This window comes from Oreochromis aureus, linkage group 12 (assembly GCF_013358895.1).
Source record: "Oreochromis aureus strain Israel breed Guangdong linkage group 12, ZZ_aureus, whole genome shotgun sequence".
NCBI classification, from domain to species: Eukaryota; Metazoa; Chordata; class Actinopteri; order Cichliformes; family Cichlidae; genus Oreochromis; species Oreochromis aureus.
Genome location: NC_052953.1, coordinates 20,529,670 through 20,549,823, shown reverse-complemented (window position 1 = coordinate 20,549,823; position 20,154 = coordinate 20,529,670). Strand labels below are relative to the sequence as shown.

Here is a 20,154-nt window from a genome sequence, read left to right as displayed (position 1 = left end):
TCGTGCTGAATCAGAGCCCAGTGGGTAGCACAAAGCTTGTTAAGATTGGACAAGCATTGCTGGGCTGAGGAAAGGTGGGGCGACGGCAGAGGTAACCTTGACAACTTTTCTGTGGTGGAGAGTGAATAATTCAATATGCTGAACACTCAACTGGTCACACATTACAGCCGACTGACTGAAAGCTTTCCAAACATTAATCAGTTCATAAATGTGGTGAAACCTGAGCTTTTACCATATTTAGGTCGTCGCAGCAGAGAAAATGGACACCTGTGTTTCCTTGGAAGGGGCATGTTTTTCTAACACTGGTTACTAGGTTACAGGGGTAAAGCCGGTATAATTCACACCTGCTCTGGCCACATATGTAACCACTACTTTAAGGCATGACAAATTTATTTCATTTACTTAGTATTCACAGTAAATTATAATTCCTCTTAAGTGTGGCTATCCATTACTTTCTCCCTATCCACTTTTTTTTTTTTTTTTTTTTTTACCAAACTGATGTACACTACAACTAAGGATATTTCCTCCATATTTTAAATGTATTACTAATTAGTTTTTAAGTTTACACAATCATTTCAGTTCAAAGGTCTATTTTTTTCTTTTCTATTCTTTTCTTTTTATTGATTTTATTTAACCAAAATGTTTTTCCACATCTAGTTTAAATTCAGGTTTAGTTTTAGTTAACTGTAATAACCTTGGTTGGATGGTAGTATTTTATTGGATGTGCGCAGATCTGATGATTTTCTTTAGTACAGACAGTAATGTTGTGTTTTGGTGGTCTCCAAAACAACTTGTAATTTGACTTTTAAGCCACCCAGTGAACTTTGGGTTTAAACAGATGACTACCAATTGAAGTTCTCACAGGTCAGCTCATTGTTGCCCTACCGTTGTTTGTGTTTTCACTCATTTCCTGTCAGTTCAAGTCTTTCAGCTCTCCAACACAGGCAAAACAATGCAGTCATTTGAATTCTATCATCTTTAATTAAAGGTGCTGATAATTGTTTTCACTGAGGCAAAAAATGTGCTAATTGCATTTGGGCATCAGACTGGTAGCATTTTACAAAACCACAATCAACACCAGCAGCTCAGGCGGCAGCTCAGTAGCAGTGCTCCCCTGAGTAACATTGTTATAATGAATAGTAAAGAAGTGGTGATTAGTCTGTAAATGTTCCCACCTAATCAAAGATCAGTAACCAGACCTGGAATGTGCCAGTTAGAAGAATGGGGCCTTTTTTGCTGTTGGTAGTGATGTAATGGAGCTTAGATGGAGGAAAAAAGAGAATGAGACAGAGAGAAGAAAGAGAGAGGGAAGGGGGGGTTGAATTGGTGTAGTTTGGATCTTGTTTCTGTATTGTTATGTTACACTCAGTAGAGCAGTAGATACCCAGGTAAACGCTGAATAAGATCTCTCTGTCCCTCCACCTACCGCAACATAAATGATTAAGTACTCGGCCCACAGTGCCCTGAGCCTGAGCCTGGTTCAGCATGATGTGGAGAAACATATATGTGCATCAGCTTCCATACAGCATCACCAGCATGGTACTGCCACAGGATGCTGCACCAGTGAACTACTAGCTAAGGGTTTTTTTTCCTACTTACATTATAGTCCTGACCTTTGGCAACTAAATTTCAAGAAGCCAGTCCTTCACTGATTACTTCGATGCAAGCAGACACAGGAGGATACACTATTTTTGTCTCACTTCAGTAGGAGGGGGGGCCTTGTTTGACTTTGGATCCTCGCTGAGTTTCTGCACCTGGCTGCAGCAATAATACACCTTCAGAATGCAGGTTTGGCTTTTCTCTTAAGCTGTAACCATTGCTGTGTGTTTTCTTCATCACAAGGAGTTTTAAAGTAAACCTGTGTGTTGTGAGTGGTGTTGAGGCCTGGGCTTTATTTCTCATTGAGTTTGGAGGTAACAAAATATCTTCATCTTTGCAAAAAGGTGTAAAATATCAGTTTTCATTTCTTTTCTTTTGAAAGAGGGGTTTGTGTTAAGAGACGGTGGTAGACAGATTTGGTAGCTTGATATTCAGCATGCAGGTCTAAAGGTGGTCTTACTCATCTCATCTAACTCTGGTCAGAAAGGAAAGTCTTGCTAAATGATGGTTTGGGAGAAAAAAAGCTGTTGTGAGATAAAACTGCGCTAAGCTAACAGGAAGTATTATTGTGATTAAGTGGAGCTATTCTTCACTGGATGTCAAATTTTCAACTGCAACCCTCTTTAAAGGGGAGATAACTTTTTCCTGTAAGTTGATAAATTGTCCTAGCAGCTGCTCCCTTCCTCATCTCACCGATGAGGTCACTGTCTCAGGCACCACTGACACTCTAGACCAAGATGAGGAACCATCTCTTAATTAAAATACAATTGGTTGCGCTTTGAGGTAGCTAAGCAATTCACCTGATCTGACAGTGAGTTCATTCAGGATTCATTACATAATCCTTCTTTCCACTGTGCGTCAGATTGTGCCATCTATTGTTTAATTATAAGTATCTAGTTCTGTGTCTAAACTGTTTTCCCGCTCTCTCTCTCTCTCATTCCATCATTCCACATATATATATATATGTATAAATATATATATGAGGAAAGACAGAGTTACAAATAACACAAGAATGAGGGGAATGCTTTCAATAATTAGGCGCTTCTTTCAGCTCAGACTCTAAGGATTTAGCCTTTCTTGCATAGTGTCATTAGGAACGCTCCCACTTGCTGCAGACAGCTTTCTTAAAAAGAAATACCTGCAGAACACCAAAGGAAGCCTGAATGGAAACCAGCAGACCTTTAGATTTAGTCCAAAAATCTAAAACATTAGCATTATTATCATGGCTGAATGCAATAATCCTTCTCTTGACAGGAGCTTATCTGTTCATGTTATTACTTGTAATACTGTATGGCAGATCTCTAAGTCACGCTGTCCCAGCACATTGTCTGCTTGTGCTGCCCTGAGAGAAGTTTGTTCCCATGAAAGAAGGGGGTGTCAAAGATACCCCACAGCAGCACCACTACCATCACAGTGCCAGATTGATTCTGACGTCCCAAAAAGAGTTCCTTCAATGATATTGTTCACCTGTCTCATTGGCTTAAAGTGGGTGGGTGGGAGGTGGGCGAGGGGGGCCGGGTGAGGGTTATTGGTGGGGACACGGGGTGAGGGGTATTGTTGCCGAGAGGGGTGAGAGCACTGGGGGTCGGGGCTGACAGGTGGAAAAAAAAAAAACAACAACAAAAAAACCACTCTCATCTGACTAGCCTCCTCTATCCTTCTGTGAGGCCCAGTATGAGCAAAGTAATGAAGTCCAAATTACAGCACAAGATTGCTAAGAACAAGCCTCTATTGTTTGGCCTCGGGGCACACTAAAGCACACTAAATGAGTGTCACAGCAAGCAGCGGGGCACAGACCGTTAGTGCACTATTTAGTCTGTCCCGTTGTCTCAAGACAGCCCCGTTTCAGAGGTTCTCAGATCAGACAAATACTGCTCCCCTCCTCCCGCACTCCTTTCGCCTTCGCCCTTCCTCTGTACAGCGAACCCCTCCCCAACTCCTCACCCCAAAATAGGCCAAATCTCCTCTATTGTGTTTCGACTGCCTAGTGTGAAATTCACTGTGACGTTAAATGTTTTCTAATGAATAATTACTGAATGGTTATGCAGGGGGAATATGTGTAATGGATTGTAGACTGCATTTTAAAGACGTCTTTTTTGTCTCTGCTCCGTGGTATTTACAGGACAAAAACACTTGGCCTTTCTCAGAAGAAACGAGGGCCATAGGCGGAGGATAGAGGCAGGGGAGGAGAGTGGGTTGGTGGGGAAGAGAAGGAGGACTTTGTGTCAATTAGATCCAATGGATTATCTTTTTTAATGTTTTACAGAGAGAGCTGAGAATCAAAGGACTTCTGCTTCCAAAGGAGAGAGAGAGACAGAGAAAAAAAAACACAAAACCAACAAAAGCTGTGAAAACCTTTGGTCCGAGTGTTGGTGCTGCGAATGCAAAACAGATTGGTGGAATTTTTTCCCCCACTATGCTTCTTAAATGTGCCGCTGTTTTGGGCTCCCCGAGTCCATTTGCACAGTGTGTTGTGTTTGGTTGGTGCGTCAGCTCAAGTGAACCATGGGCTGCCAGCCAAGGTCCCTGTGTGCTGTGTAGCGATCATTATCTTCTGTCTGTTCATCTGCACAATCACGGACCTTAGCTTCAAAGACACACAGGACCTCTGGACCTCTTGCTTCAATAGAACTAAAGGACACCATGTTTGTTCTTTTTATGGCACTTTTTTAGTGTTGTCCTCCCCCTTGGAGCCATTAATCCAAACATTCAAACATCCAGCTGCAGTTGTCAAAACACATGACTGAAAATTCTGATATAATGTTGTGCATGCACAACTTGAAAGTGTTACTTTTGCTCATCTAATTAATATGGGAATAAATAATAAATAAATAAGTAAAACTTTCCCTGTGAAGCACAGAATATGCAGTTGTGGAGCAAATTTGTTTTAGACATATAAAATGGACAATTTATGGAGGTAAACACTGGAAATGTCACATTTCCTAGTGCATTCAGCTGCTACATTGTTGTTACAACTTGTTGCACAGGGTCAGCTAGACATGGAGGGCGCCCTGACTGCCAGGGACCGCGTGGGAATCCAGGACTTTGTACTGCTGGATGAAACCACGGAAGCGGCCTTTCTGAGCAACCTCAAGAAACGCTTCAGCAAGGATCTCATCTATGTGAGTACAATTTAAACCTTCCTTTCACACTTGTCATTTTTTTTGTTGCAAAAAACGTGATGATTTTTAACCCATTCTTTTAGACTTACATTGGAACGTTGTTAGTGTCTGTCAATCCATATAAAGAGCTGGACATCTACAACAAGAAGCAGATGGATATCTACATGGGTGTCAACTTTTTTGAGCTGCCACCCCACATGTGAGTTTGCATTCACACTCACTGGCTGCTTTGTTAGGTGCACCTGTTATTCAAAATAAAATTAACAGCATCACTCAGTTCCTGCAAAATTGTCGGCTGCACGTCCATGATGTGAAACTCACGTTCCACCACATCTTAAATGTGCTCTATGGGATTGAGACCTGGTGACTGTGGAGGTCATTTATTGCAGTGTTTAATAAATCAGTGTGAGATGATTTGAACTTTGTGTCATGGTGTGTTATTCGGCTGAAAGCACACATAAGGAAATGAGCCCACTCCTGTGTTCTTTCAACTGAAATAACTCTGAGTGCAGTTCAAAGTTTACTACTGAAATACTGTAACTGCTCTGCACCCAACAGTTATGCCTTGGCAGATAATGCGTACCACACCATGCTGACAGAGTTCAACAATCACTTCATCCTCATCTCTGGTGAGAGCGGAGCAGGAAAAACAGAGGCCTCCAAGAAGATTTTGCAGTATTATGCTGTCAGCTGTCCCAGCACCACTCTGCTAAACACAGTCAGAGACAAAATGCTCATGTCCAACCCCGTCCTGGAGGTTTGATGGTCACTACATGCTGTAGAAGTGCACTGACATATAGTGAAGAGGGACAGATCATCAATTACTGTGAATGATTTGACTTTTTTTCCCCCCACAGGCTTTTGGTAATGCCAAAACACTAAAAAATGACAACTCAAGCCGATTTGGGAAATATATGGACATCCAGTTTGACGGCCAGGTAAGGATCAAATGCTGGATTCACAGAAAAGGAAAAAAACTTAGCTTACTGTTGTTTGGTGCCTTGAGTGTAGTTGGTTGTGGTGTGATTATTTTTGCTATAGAAGACAAAAAAAGTTGTAGCATGGGTACAAACAACATTACATGAAGCCTGAAAAACATCAAATTGGTTCCAGATTTATTTAATTTATGTAAAAAAATGACGACTGCTTAACAAAAGTCAACTTTCCTGAAACAGAAGGAGATTCTTTATCCTAAACAGTTTTCAATCTGGCCACTGGACCATAGGCTGTGTTTTTTCTGCAAGTTGTAGAGCTGCTGTCTTTAGGATCATGATGCCCATAGGGGGACGCTGTTGGAGGCCATATCCTGAACTACCTGCTGGAGAAATCAAGGGTTGTGCATCAGAATCACGGGGAGAGAAACTTTCACATCTTTTATCAGCTGGTAGAGGGAGGATCAGACGACTTGCTGCATCAGCTGGGCTTGGAGAGAGGTTGCCAGCATTATAACTATCTAACACAGGTACGCATAAGTCAGTGGGCTTTGTTGTTAACATAAAATCTGATAATAAAGTAGAACACTTTCAGAAACAGTGTTTTTTCTATGTTCATTGTTTCTAACAGGGGCAGTGTGCCATTGTACAATCCATTAATGACAAAAATGACTGGAAAACAGTAAAAAACGCACTTCAAATCATCAACTTTGATGAGACTGCCACCAATGTGAGTTGGATGCTGTTGCAGATGGCTTCATTCACAGCAGTCAGTCTTGCTTATAAATTATAATTTTGTGCAGCACTTGTTTGAGGTCATTGCAAGCGTTCTCCACCTGGGGAATGTGCGGTTTGACTCTGATAGTAAAGGTCACGCCCTCCTGAACAACAACACGGAGCTGCACTGGGTCTCAAATGTAAGTAGAAAATATTAATTCTTTACATATTCATTACGCATATCATTAAGATTTTTAATGTTTAGTTTTCTTCACAGCTGCTAGGAGTGGATGCGCACAGACTCCAAGAGGGCCTAACATTCAGGAAGATTGAAGCCAAAAAAGATCAGGTTCACATTTGCTAAAATAACAATAACAGATTTGTGTTTCTATTTAAACCATAAACTCACGTATGATGCTTTGTTACTCTAAAAGGTCCTCAGCCCTTTCACAACTGATCACGCCATCTATGCCAGAGATGCCTTAGCCAAAGCTATCTATGGGCAGACCTTCACCTGGCTGGTCAACCGGATCAACGAGTCAATGGAGAACAAAGTGACTATAAGGATGTGTTTCAAATGACAAATCTCACCTGCCAGGATGTGTTTTTATACTTTTTTTTTTCTTTCACCAGGACCCTTCACGAAAGACTGTTATAGGGCTTTTGGACATATATGGATTTGAGGTTTTCTATGTAAACAGGTAGGTGTAATCTTTCTGTGTTTTTTTCTTTTTAATTTGAGCTGCTTTCGGAAACTGATAGCTGTTTTATTTACCTCATAATCTTTATGAAACCTGCAAACTTACTTTTCACCTCTTTCTTGACCTTTTCCCTCAGTTTTGAGCAGTTCTGTATAAACTATTGCAACGAGAAGCTGCAGCAGCTTTTCATTGAGCTGACACTTAAATCGGAGCAGGAAGAATATGAAGCAGAGGGCATTGAGGTAAACCCCCCTCTCCCCAGCAAACAAACAAGCAAACAGGCTGACATGCAGAAAACATATAAGCGGCTGCTTTTTTTCACATGCTTGTAACTGTGTAGTTCTCATCTCTTTTTCCACCAGTGGGAGCCAGTTCAGTTCTTCAACAATAAGATCATCTGTGATCTAATCGAGGAAAAACACAGAGGAATTATATCATTACTGGTGTGTATGTTCACACTGGGATGGCCATTTATAACTGTTTTAAAAATACCGTTCAAGATGATTCCCAATGATTATTTTGCAGGATGAGGAGTGTCTAAGGCCAGGAGATGCCACAGATCTGACCTTCCTGGAGAGACTGGAAGAAAAGATGGGGAATCACCCCCACTTTGTCACGTGAGTAATGACCTAAAACACACACACACACACACGCACACACACACACACACACACACGCGCGCGCGCGCGCACACACACACACACACACGCGCACACACACACACACACACGCGCACACACACACGTAGTACATGAAATCCAATACCACATAAATAAGAGAAATGAACAGTGTTACACACTGAATCAGCCCCATGCATCCCATCCCATTTATATCTATAAACAGGACTGCTGGTTATTCCAAAATCACAATAAAGTTTTTTTGTTTGTGTTGATAATGTTGATTTGTGACTTCAAAAATAACATCATTTACCGTAATTAAATCCACTGTCTATCTACTGTACAATTCAAAGCCTGTACAACTAAAGTCTGACTCCTTTCATTGGTGTTCTGTTGACTGGTGGCCTGTGAGGGAGTCGACAGTGAGCCGATAGAGACGGAGGATTAGGATTCAACTATAAAGCCTTTCACTCTTCATCCCTCTGTCTCTCTGCACCTCTTTGACTGCAGGCACAAACTAGCTGACAAAATGACACGTAAGACTCTGGAGAGGGGAGATTTCCGTCTCTTGCATTATGCCGGGGAGGTCACCTACTGTGTTGTGGGTAAAGAAAACCACAGTCTCATCCCCTGTGACTCAACCATTTAAACCTTTTTGCTTTGAACTGACATCCCTAAGACACTGATAATTTTTTTATGTTAATCTAGGTTTCCTGGACAAAAACAACGACCTACTATATAGAAACATAAAAGATGTAAGTCTACAGTTGATATTATGTCAGATAAAGATGTGTTTTAGACTTTACTGTAAATAGCAAAAGATGGGGGTATTTTCTCAGTATTTGATTAATTAAAGTTAAAGTAACTGCCTAAATCTGTGTGTTGATGTGTGCTTGTGTGTCCCTCCACCTTCTCAAAGCTTATGTGTCAGTCTAAAAATGACATAGTCAAAGAGTGCTTCTCATCCATGGATCCAGACAGCAGGAGAAGACCAGAAACAGTACGTTCGCCCATGTTTGACCCTCCATATCCTTCATCCATAACATCTAACTTAACTGCTGATGGGAGTCAGGTGGAAAGGACATTGTGACCTTTGTGTTGTGTTTGCAGGTGGTGACTCAGTTTAAGAGCAGCCTGCAGAAGCTGACAGAGATCCTCATGGCTAAAGAGGCCTGGTACATACGGTGCCTAAAATCTAACGAGTCCAAGCAGTCAGGTACATTAACTAACAAAAGGTAGATGTTAATGACACAGAAATGTTTGAATAAGATCAAATCAATCATGTATTTATCGTTACATCACAGGTCAGTTTGATGAAGCACTGATCAGGCATCAGGTGAAGTACCTGGGTCTGATGGAGCACCTCAGAGTCAGACGAGCTGGTTTTGCTTACAGACGTAAATACGACGTTTTTTTGAAGAGGTATAAAGGACCGTAGAGTTTCTCAATTTCAGGGAAATTTATGTTTACGTTTTAAATGTAAGCTCTAGGTGAACTGAGCGGATTCTTTCGAGCACAGTTTGTTTGGCTGGTCTTACAGATATAAACCATTGTGCCCAGCCACCTGGCCACACTGGAGAGGAGTAGCCGCTGATGGAGTGGAAGTGCTGGTTCAACATCTGGGCTACCTGCCAGATGAGTACAAAATGGGACGGTGAGGAAGTCTTTCTCGTTACCTCAACAAATCCAGCTTATGCGAGGAATCACAAAAGTACAAGTTGCTGATTTGTTTATTGCAGGACCAAAATTTTCATCCGTCACCCCAGGACACTGTTCGCCACAGAGGATGCTTATGAGAAATGCAAACATGAACTGGGTGAGTGTCAACTGCCTTAAACCTTCAGTCATCCTGTCTCACAATCACACTGATTTATATTTTTTGCTCTGGATTTGCAGCAACACGCATCCAGGCGAAATACAAAGGCTACAGGGCAAAGGGAGAATACAGAAAACAGAAAGAAGCTGGTAAATGTCACAACATCCAGAATGATAGAAAAATTTTTTGTTGGCAATAAAAAATATTAGATAATCTCTATTTTTAATCTCCTCAGCCACTAAGATTGAATCTTGTTGGAGAGGAACACAGGCTAGGAAGGAAAAGGAGAAGAGAGCCTGGGCGGTAAAAGTCATCAAGAAGTAAGAAAACACGTAAACATCATAAATAAAAAATGCCCCCATCAGTGTCCCTGTTACATTTGAACTGATCCCGTTCTTTGCCACACATTTCAGATTTATCAAAGGCTACATGACCAGAGGGCAGGCAAAAAACACAGATAACTCAGAGTACCTGGCCTTCGTGAGGCAAAATTACCTGAACAGACTTAAAGACAACCTCCCAAAAACCGTTTTGGATAAAACCACCTGGCTAACTCCACCAGCTGTGCTCACAGAGGTGCTATAAGTCATATAACAATGAAACAGAGAAACAAAATCAAGCAACTGTTTCTAATACTAATGCATTCATAACTGTGGTCCTTTTTAATTTTTCACATAAAATTACATGAACTGTATTTGAATCAAGTAAACATTGAGTTATATAAGAAAAAATGTCACAAGTATTTTATAGAATGAGATATGTGTGTCTTATATGTTTCTATAATTTTTTTTATGTATTTCCATGTGAGAATACACTCAGTGGCCACTTTATTAGATACACCTTGCTTTCCCTGTTGCCTTTGAAACTGCCTTCTTCGTGGCACAGATTCAAAAATTTCTCTGAGATTTTGGTCCAGTCTGAGATGATCTTGTGCAGATCAGAAGATTGGTACATGTTGGTCATAAAGGGATGGGCATGATCAGCAACAACAAAAAGACGGTTAGTTTTTATTGTCTAATGTTTAACACCGATGAATACTGCCACCTCAGTTTGCTGTTCTTAGCTGGCTGGGTGGCACCCACTGTGGACTTCTGCTGCTTTAACCCAACTGCTTCAAGATTTGATATGTTGTGCATATCTTGATTGTAACAAGTGGTTATTTTGGGTTACTGTTGCCTTCCTATCCGCTCGAAGCAGTCTGGTCATTTTCCTCTGACCTCCAGTATCAATGACACATTTTCACCCAGAGAACTGCCGCCCACTGGATATTTTCTCTTTTTCTGGTCATTCTCTGTAAATCCTAGGGATGGTTATTAACAAAATCCCAGTAGATCATCAGTTTCTGAAATGCTCAGACACCATGTTACACTGAAAGCCACTTAAATCATCTTCCTCCCTCACTGTCATGCTCAGTTTGAACTTCCGCAGGTAGTCTTCACCATGTCTGCATGGCTAAATGCATTGAGTTGTATAAGGTGCACTTAATAAAGTGGCCAGTGAGTGTATGCTCTTTTTTATTTCCACATAGGAACATATAGTAATAACGACTAATCAACTTAATGCAAAACTGACTGAATACAAGTTTTATCTTGACTTGAAGAACTGATTTCGTTCTTCATTAGACATCAGAGATGCTGCGTAAGCTTCACTACCGTCTTATGGTGCGGAAATATGTGCGAGGAATCACACCGCAGAAGAAAGCACAGGTAAGCCACGTTAAAGGGCAGTCTTTTTCTCTTTGTAGTCATCACAGTTAAATTTTCCATTCCCTTTTTGCCCCTTCAGTTTCAAATGAAGCTGATCACCAGCTCCATCTTCAAGGGGAAAAAGGACAGTTATCCACAGAGTGTTGCCCATCCATTTGCGGACAGCAGAATCAGTAAATATCAGACACCCTCACACAATGCCTGTTCATTTTAGAGCCATCATTCATATGTCATTTAACATCTCACTTAATAGGTGAGGAAGACATAAACACAAGGGTCATCCAGATGATTCGCAACGAGCGTATAAAGGTAATAAAATGTCTGTATACTTCTATGGGCAGTTCACACCAAAGATGCACTGATATATGCTGTGTTTCTGCAGTACTGCGTTCCAGTAATTAAGTATGACAGGAATGGCTTCAAACCGAGGCAGCGACAGCTCATCCTCACCCAGACAGCTGTCTATGTGATAGAGGAAGCCAAGATCAAACAGAGAGTGCTGTACACCTCACTCAAAGGTCAGACCAGTGTGCTATTATAGATTTTATTAGCCATCACATATCTTCATTCTCAAATGTGGGGCTACATGCTTCTATTATTTGACTCACTGCAGGGATTTCTGTCAGTAACTTGACTGACAGCACCATTGTATTCCACATAACACGTGAAGAACCTAAACAAAAGGTATGCAAATGTAAGGATCAAGCTTGCCTTTTTTTTTGCTAATGGTGAGACCAATAAGGTTTATTTGTAGTTTAAATGACATGATTAGATATGGTGGAACAAGTTAAACCATAGAAAGGCTTTTGCTCTGCTGATAATGCAGAGTAACTAAAATGAAGGGGGAACATGTATGTAGTGAAAATTTTGAAAGATTTTCAGGTGGATGATTCTAACACAACTTTTATCTGGCTGTTTCAGGGGGATCTGGTAGTACAGTGCGACCACTTGTTTGAGCTTTTGACCAAACTCTGTGTCATTGCTAACAAACAAAATGCCATCAAGGTGGTTCAGGGCAGGTGAGCCTGAGTTTCGAAATTTAGAGATCTAATTTGAAATGCACATTGAGCTAAACTGCTTGTGTATGCATTGTGTTTGCATTAATTCACAGCATCAACTTTGAAATCCAGGCTGGAAAAGGAGGAGCAGTGGACTTTAGCACTGGGCCTGAGCCCATGGTATACAAGGCCAAGAATGGTCACCTGATGGTGGTGAGTTGGGCCTTATCTCTTTTATCTCATGTTTCTGTGCAGACTGGCTATCATTTTTTTTCAGATTATATTTGAACGTTTATTATTTGTTTTAAAATCCTTAAATGCTCAGTCCTAGCTTGCCAAAATCCTGCACTTTTGTGTCACAGCCGGATCAGTTTGCTCATGTGTCAAAAAACTCTTAATGGTTCCTAAATCCATATTTACAAAAGGTGCTTGTACCATTCATTTTCTATGGTTTGGAACAGACTCGCCTTGAGTGTTAGATTGTCCAATTTTAGCCCATGTTTATCCCCTAACATGACTTTTAATCAAGTTTAGGTTTAGACTCATTTATATTGTCGCTGTTTTATACTATCCTTTTTCTTATTTCATCCACTTTTGTGTTTCCTACAAGTTATACAGCACCTTAGTTAGTATTTGCTGCTTTCGGTTGCATCTCTATACATAAACCTGACATGGAAACTCAACGACCAGACGTGCCATTTTAAGTCTACAGTTAAGGGCTACAATGAAGTTACAAATGCTGACACAGCATCGTTTGCTACTGCAGGTTGCCACTCGGGCAAGGACACGGTAACGTGTGAGGCTGAGGAGGAGACACATAAGATGCCTCTGCATATTTCATCAGGAGACCACTAAGGAGATGATCACCATGTCTGCAGGAAACACATCTGCCCAGAAAGAGATGAACCTGAGGAATCTTGGATGAGCCTGTTTGCTGGACAGAATTTTACACTAGTCATAATCAAAATTTCTTCACTTCATTATTAAGAAAAGAAAGAAGATGCTATCATTTTACAATTGTTTGTGTCTGAACACACTTAAAATGACAAAACTCTTAAGGTACCAAAAACTGATGCAATTCTAATTTTGAACAATGAAGCCATATGTATAATAAATTTGTACGTTCACTGATGTTGTAAATTAAAATCAGCACAAAAGAATGTCTGTAGAAATTTATTTGTGATAAAGTGTGTATAAATATAAAACATACATTTATGTTTACTTCTGTACAACAGACCTACAAGTACTGTGATTGTTAACATATAACTTAAACCTATAGTGTGCAAACGGTACATTCTGTGATGAATGCAATGATGAAGGACAGGTCTAATTTCTATCCCTGTTATAAGCTTGTAGACAGGGTTCCCTTCCTGCTAGAGCGATATCTAGTTACAGTCATTCACATCAACCTCAGCATCCATCATTCAATCAGCCCAGTACATTTAACACCTCAGGTCACAGCTCAAGTTCCCTCCACTGAAAATAATGATTTGTTTAGTGGAGTGAAGGGAAACTGCGTCAATGTTAGAACTAAATACGGCAGAAGTATTACAGGGAATACTGCTTCATCCACCTGTAATTTTTACTGTCTAAATATATTAAGAAAATATTCAGGATTAGAAAGCCTTCATTGCAATTATAGACAGGCTACATTATAGCCTTGGTTAATATCATCTAAGAGTAAAACAGTGCCACCGTGTGACCTCATTAAGTACAACACCCGGTTCATTCACTTGAGACTTTAAAATGGACCTGTCGGAACCAAGGCAAAGAAAAACTAAACTATCTACATTACTAGCTGCTTCCATGACATAACTCGTCTTCTGCATGTAATTTAATTAGGACATCCAATAACAGCTTTACACCGGTAATATGCTATTTTCTTCCTGCTACACACTCAGTGATGAATGCAAACATCCATGTTTATGATCTTCTACACAGTAGCAGAAAACAGTGATACAAGTTATCATGACCAACAAGAAGAGACAAAAAACGAGATGACAAAGAGGGGGGGAAACAAAACAAAAAAACTGGACTGCACACAACCACTTCACCACTACACACCGCTGTATGACACTCATGTCATTATAATCCTCTGGGGGATGCTGGTAAAATATGAGGGAAGTAAATGAAAGAGGCGCTGGGTGTTGTAAGGCACAAGCATGGTGCAAATACTGTCTGGGATCACAGGTTGACTGGTCAAAGTTGAGAATCACTGGTGGTGGTGTGTACGGTCATCAGGTCGTTTGATATGAATCCTACGGACGCGCTCAATTCGTTCTCGCTCCTCATCCTCATCCAGGTGGTTAGATCGCCATGCAGGACCCCCTGTGGCCTCTAACAGAGCATTGTCTGGACCTCTGCCATCATGGGACTCATACAAAAGGATGTTGAGGGTCTCCTCATAGATTCGAGCCTCTGGGAATTCAACCTAGGAAAAAAGTAAAGTGTTACTCAAGAGACAGATTTATTTAGCCAGTTTTTATGAAACTGCAAATTACTCTGCAAAGAATATTTACCTTTGTCTGCTTCTTTTCAGTGGCATAAACAATGGAAGTGCAACACACTTCAGCAATTTTACGCCCCTGCCCATAAAAAGACCAGCAACAGATCTCATCCCCAATCACGTCTTTGATGAAGAGCACTCGCCCATTGAACCGCAACGACAATTTGTCAAAAAGCTCAATATTTTTTAGCATGTTGTCATCAGAATTGCTGTGGAGGAAAGAAAGTTAAAAGAGAGGTCACTTATTATGATAACTGACTTGACTGTATGTAACGACTTGATTTTTAAAATTTTTTTTTTTAAAAATCTAGACAAACTTGACCCCATGATTGTTGAGTAGGGCTCACCTGGTGTATGAATACTTGTTGTTGCTTCTGTTATACAGCAGTTTGACTGTTGGCTGTGAAGACAACAAAGTTTGTCTTTTAAAAAAAGAAAATCTAAATGAAAAATGTCTTGATTCTAAATGAAGTGCTGCACATTGTATTACAGACATAGCATACCTTATTTGAGGTAGCAATCAGCCTCTGCTCCTCTTTGGATGACGTCATCAGAGGCACTTTACAAAGGGGTTCATATGTTTCCTTGTTCTGGAAAAAAAAGACATTTTTCCACTGAAAACATTACACAAACACACAAAACCGCTGCATAGTGTTAATTTCACAGGATCCCATTCTGTTGGTACAGACTTACATGTGATAAGAGGATATATAAAAAAAAAAAAAAAAAAAAAAGAGAAACAAACAAACAAATTAAAAAAAAAAGGATGAAAACTTTTATTAAATGTATTAATTTTTTTCTACGAGTCTATTTTGGCCAAGTCTATGCTGTTGCATGTTGGGGGAGCAGGTTAAGGGTCACAGATGCCAACAGAATCAATAAACTGACCCGAAAGGCCAGTAATACTGTGCGGGTGGAGCTGGACTCTCAAAAGGTGGTGTCAGAGAGGCAGATGTTGTTCAAGATAAGGACAATGCCTTCCACCCTCCATGACGCGCTGGCTAGTCACGGGAGCACGTTCAGTGAGAGACTGAGATTACCCAAATGCACCACTGAATGGAACAGGAAATCATTCCTGCCTGTGACTCTTTCTATACAATTCCTCCAGGAAAAGTACAGTACAAACTGCAATAGTTTTACACCCTTAATATAAACATCCTCTACAGAGAAAATTACACTTAATATTATAAGAAGGGAACCTCACTGCCAACTTGTGTGATATACTGTAATATTTATAATAGGAACTATGTGTATTTATTAGAGCTATTTGTTATATTTTATAACTTTGTAATATATTGTATTATTTAATTTAGTTTAATTAGTTACTGTTATTACTGTCTTGGAGCAACTGTGACCACATAATTTCCTCTGGGGATTAATTAAGTATTCTGATTATGATAATTTACCAAAGATAACCAATAAATTCTTTAAAAACATTGATTGCTGCAAAAAGGTCTATATTTTTAAATCAATCACAAGTGTTACTAATCCCATGAAATGAGCCTCTGCACCTTTAATAATATCATTAGTGATGCCCGTGGACACCTGTTATTAGATACCAAAAAAAAAGCTGCTGTCAAAAAGCATTTTAATTAGGGATGCACCGATACCGATACTGGTATCGGGTATCGGGGCCGATACTGTAAAATGTGTGCGTACTCGTACTCGTAAAAGTTAACCGATACCATGAACCGATACTAATGTAGCCCGGATGGGAATTTGGGAGTGGATACTCATAATTCCCATGGACTTAAACGCCACGGTACCATAAGGTGTTCACAGTTGATGTTATGTGATGTAACTCTACCCTGAATATAATTTGCCCTGTAATATGTCGCAAGGTAAATACAGGTAATTAGAGCAATCAAACTGTTATGTTAATCATAAAAGTATTATTTTATGGTATGTAACTCTGAAGGGAGTTAAAATATTTTTCAGAGTTCTAATTTTCTGGAGGCCTGTGAAGGTAGCATAAAACGGGACCTTGCATGGGGAGGTGCACGAGGTTAGCTGAACCAAAGTGAGAGACTCGGCTAGTTTTACTGAGGTTAACCAGCACAAAAGAGTGTGTGACTAGAAAGCTGACCGTGTGAGAGCTTCACAACAGAGTGTGGGTGAAGTGACTTTTTGTTTCAACGGTCGCACCACCTTGAAAACTGTGTTTCCAGCTACGACCGCCGAGGCTAAAGGCTAGCCGGACTGCTTGGCTTCGCCAAGGAGGCAGCCGCTATGGACTGTCGGAGAGCTGGACAGTGACTCGCTAACGCTGTAGCAGAGACAGCATCGGGTCCGCAGGGAGTGGATTTAGTGTGGGACTGGTGCACGGCGACCTACCGATCAGCTGAACTGTAAGTCAGACTTTTGTGCTCTTACTGGGGAGAAGAGGATTTAACTCCATCGTCCGGCGTGAGCAACAAACAGGCCTGCAACAAGTGTGAATGTGAGTGTGTGGAGCCCATGTGTGAAAATTGTATGTTTAGTGGATTTATATAACGTGTTTTGGAGTGTATATTAGTGAGTCACTTACCAAAAGGTGATAACATAAGTTGGGTTGTTTAATATAATTTGAAAGGGAATTATGTCATTTATACAGTGTATTTCATTTGGTTAAGGAATTGGAATATCATTTGAGTTTAAAAAAGGGATGTGTATACAGTATTTGTCTCTGCCCTTACGTTCAGTAAACGTTTCGTTTGTGTTAAAGAGTTGTCTGGGGTCGTTTCTTTACTACTGGTTAAGTTTAACGTGTGTGGTAGAAGTATCGGATTTTGTACTCGGTATCGGCAAGTACTCAGATCCAAGTATCGGTATCGGATCGGTTTGAAAAAATTGGTATCGTTGCATCCCTAATTTTAATAAACATTTCTGCTGCTGTTTCCAGATAAAAATGAAAAAGAACAAAAAAAAAAAAAAAATGAAAACAGATTTTGACTTGTAAAATGTAAAATTTCAAATGTATCAATAACTTTACTGAAGCTTAGTTACTTAAGATTTACTCCAAAGGTAAGCAACTTTGTAATGATTGTACCTGCAAGGCAGCTGTGCATTCATCGGCAAGTCCTTGGACAAGATAATACTTGGCCTCAGCGAGGAGCTCCTCGGTTTCCCGTCGACTGTCTGGGAGTGGGACTGCGCCATCTCTAAGGTAGTTAAGGATTGTTCCAAAATGTTTCCCACACCGATCAATCAAGATCCAACCTATGGGTATCAAATGCTAAAACGTCAGTAACAGTTTAACTGCAGTGATGAAATAATTGCTGCATATGATCAAGGTTTTACTAACAGCTCACCTTCACTATCTGTGAGGACCTCCATTCTCCCACTGAACATTGCTTTGAGCATTGTGTCCTGTTTAGTTAGTGTCTGCATTGTAGTGTAGTACAGTGCTCCACCCACATTCAACTTCACATATTTTGAGCTGGGGCTGGAGCTTTTGAAGGACGTAGTCCGGGTTGTAGCTGCCGGCACTGGCGAGCTCACCACGCTCTCTCCTGACATCTCTTCCTAGAACAATAGAAAATACAACAAAGTCACACATGGATATCAGTGGATCAGACAAGGAATTGTTACAATTTAATTATTAAATGTTCATTGTTTCCTTATTTTTTTCTAAAGGTGCTGACAGTAACACTAAACAGCACCTTTAAATGGTTAAGACAAATGAGTAATATCAGACTACATATATAATCGGAAAGATCAGTTTAATGCTAGTATTGTCCTAACATGTATTGACAGTATGAAACTAGACTGCTTCTGATTTAAGAATCAGGATGACAAAGAAAAGCAAACTTATATTTACAGGGCCCCATTTATTGTTCTGACAATGCACTCTGATATCTGAAAGCAAACAAGTTTTTTTCTAACTCTCAAAACCTGGAGTTAAGTAGTACCTACTTAAGGGAGTAATGTAGGAAAATGCATAAACATAAATACATCAAAAATCTGTATCAGTGAAGTGCTTACTTCCTTTTGCTCATCTGCTAAGCTCCCTGTTCACAATCTAGATGTTGTATTTGATTATTCTCTGGACTTTGATTTACATGTCTAATCTATCTTATGCTCTTGTTTCTTTCATTTAAAGTAACATTTCGAAATCATCTCTACAGCTAAACTGGAGAAAATTGTTCATCCATTTAATTCATCATGCCTAGATTACTGTAATGCCCTGCTTACCATCTTATATAAATCAACTCTGTCACACCTCCAAACAAAAGAAGATACTGCAGCCAGACCTCTTAACACATTCAAGTAAGCAAGCTCATGTTACTCTCACATTTACACTTCTCTAGTTTCTCATCCAGTTGACTTTGAAATTAGTTTTAAAAGCTCAGTTGCATACAGAGCACTAAATGGAGACGTGCAAGACTATTTATCTCAGCTTCTTACTAAAGATGTAGGCTCAAAATGTATTAGCTGTCCCTCGTACAAAACTGGAGACAAAGGGTGGATGCGGGAACAGAGCCTTGTGAAACCCCTCCAACTAGCATTATCTGACTCTTTTTTAGAAAGCGATTTTCTGGGGCTTACTTTTGAGATTTTGTATTAGTACTACAGTTTTTATTACCCGTTTTTTTTGTTCATTGTGGTTTTGTCTTGTTATTTACTTTTAATTTTGTTGTACAGTGCTTCTTGACTTCATGTCTTTGAAAATCGCCCCATATGTAAACTTTACTTATACCTATAAATCTAACTCTCACCCCTCCTGGCAGAAAATAGATTCATTTGGGGCGGTTAAAGCATGACATTAAGCAGGATAGGTTTACGTAGTTTAAAGGGAATGAGGGTGTGTGACATTATTTGACAGAAGCCCATGCATTGTCTTTTAATTTCTCGGCTATGAACACGCACTTTTGTTATATATCTAATATGCATTTAACTTCATTAATATAAAGCGTCATTACATTTATATGGACTTTCGTAGTTGTTTCCAGTCAAACACTGAACCGTATCCTTTAATCCAGCGAGTAGAAATTTCATTTTAGCCAGCCCGGCTAATGAGCTAGTTAGCATTAACTAAAGTTATCGACATTGTTTTAAACCACCCAAAACATGATATACTATAACACGAACCACAAAATAGCATTCTTTATATTATATCGACAGCATGTCTATTGAATTAAAAATCAAAAACAGAAAAACGATCATATTTACCATAGAACCCACAGCAAACTTCGTAATTGTAGCTTGCTAACGTCAGTCAGCTAACACCCACTTCCTTCCGGTGCACTGCTGCGCAGTTATTAAAATGACGTCAACCGTCCGGAGCAATTGGTCCGGAGCTGTGTTTAAAGGGGCAGGTGACATTTTTATGTTAAAGTGCAAAAGTGTCCCGGCAGTGATAAATGATAAATAAATAAAAACGCAGTAGTTCACCTCAGCTCGCGTCACATCCCATCCGTTATACCCTACTATTGTTGCTCGCATATTTGAAAAAACAAAA

General features: G+C 40.0%; 2 protein-coding genes across 2 annotated transcripts; one reads left to right on the top strand and one right to left on the bottom strand.

The window, feature by feature from the left end:
• The first annotated feature begins 1,688 nt into the window (after positions 1-1,688).
• Positions 1,689-14,219, top strand: myo1ha (myosin IHa). Its single transcript, XM_031755263.2, has 32 exons — positions 1,689-1,788; positions 4,587-4,721; positions 4,805-4,920; positions 5,280-5,478; positions 5,579-5,659; positions 6,004-6,183; positions 6,285-6,383; positions 6,457-6,570; positions 6,648-6,719; positions 6,805-6,924; positions 7,004-7,071; positions 7,208-7,313; positions 7,434-7,514; positions 7,597-7,688; positions 8,199-8,293; positions 8,397-8,443; positions 8,608-8,688; positions 8,799-8,904; positions 8,993-9,110; positions 9,229-9,342; positions 9,428-9,504; positions 9,585-9,653; positions 9,740-9,824; positions 9,918-10,080; positions 11,127-11,210; positions 11,290-11,383; positions 11,464-11,519; positions 11,593-11,728; positions 11,824-11,894; positions 12,132-12,229; positions 12,322-12,421; positions 12,975-14,219. The coding sequence occupies exons 1-32, from the start codon at positions 1,783-1,785 to the stop codon at positions 12,999-13,001; spliced, it is 3,090 nt and encodes a 1,029-aa protein (XP_031611123.2). The 5' UTR covers positions 1,689-1,782; the 3' UTR covers positions 13,002-14,219.
• On the bottom strand, positions 13,366-20,009 carry kctd10 (potassium channel tetramerization domain containing 10). The gene is made up of 7 exons (XM_031755264.2): positions 19,866-20,009; positions 18,005-18,218; positions 17,743-17,912; positions 15,218-15,304; positions 15,062-15,114; positions 14,728-14,923; positions 13,366-14,639 (listed from the first exon to the last, which is right to left on the bottom strand). The coding sequence occupies exons 1-7, from the start codon at positions 19,866-19,868 to the stop codon at positions 14,421-14,423; spliced, it is 942 nt and encodes a 313-aa protein (XP_031611124.1). The 5' UTR covers positions 19,869-20,009; the 3' UTR covers positions 13,366-14,420.
• Positions 20,010-20,154: the final 145 nt, after the last annotated feature.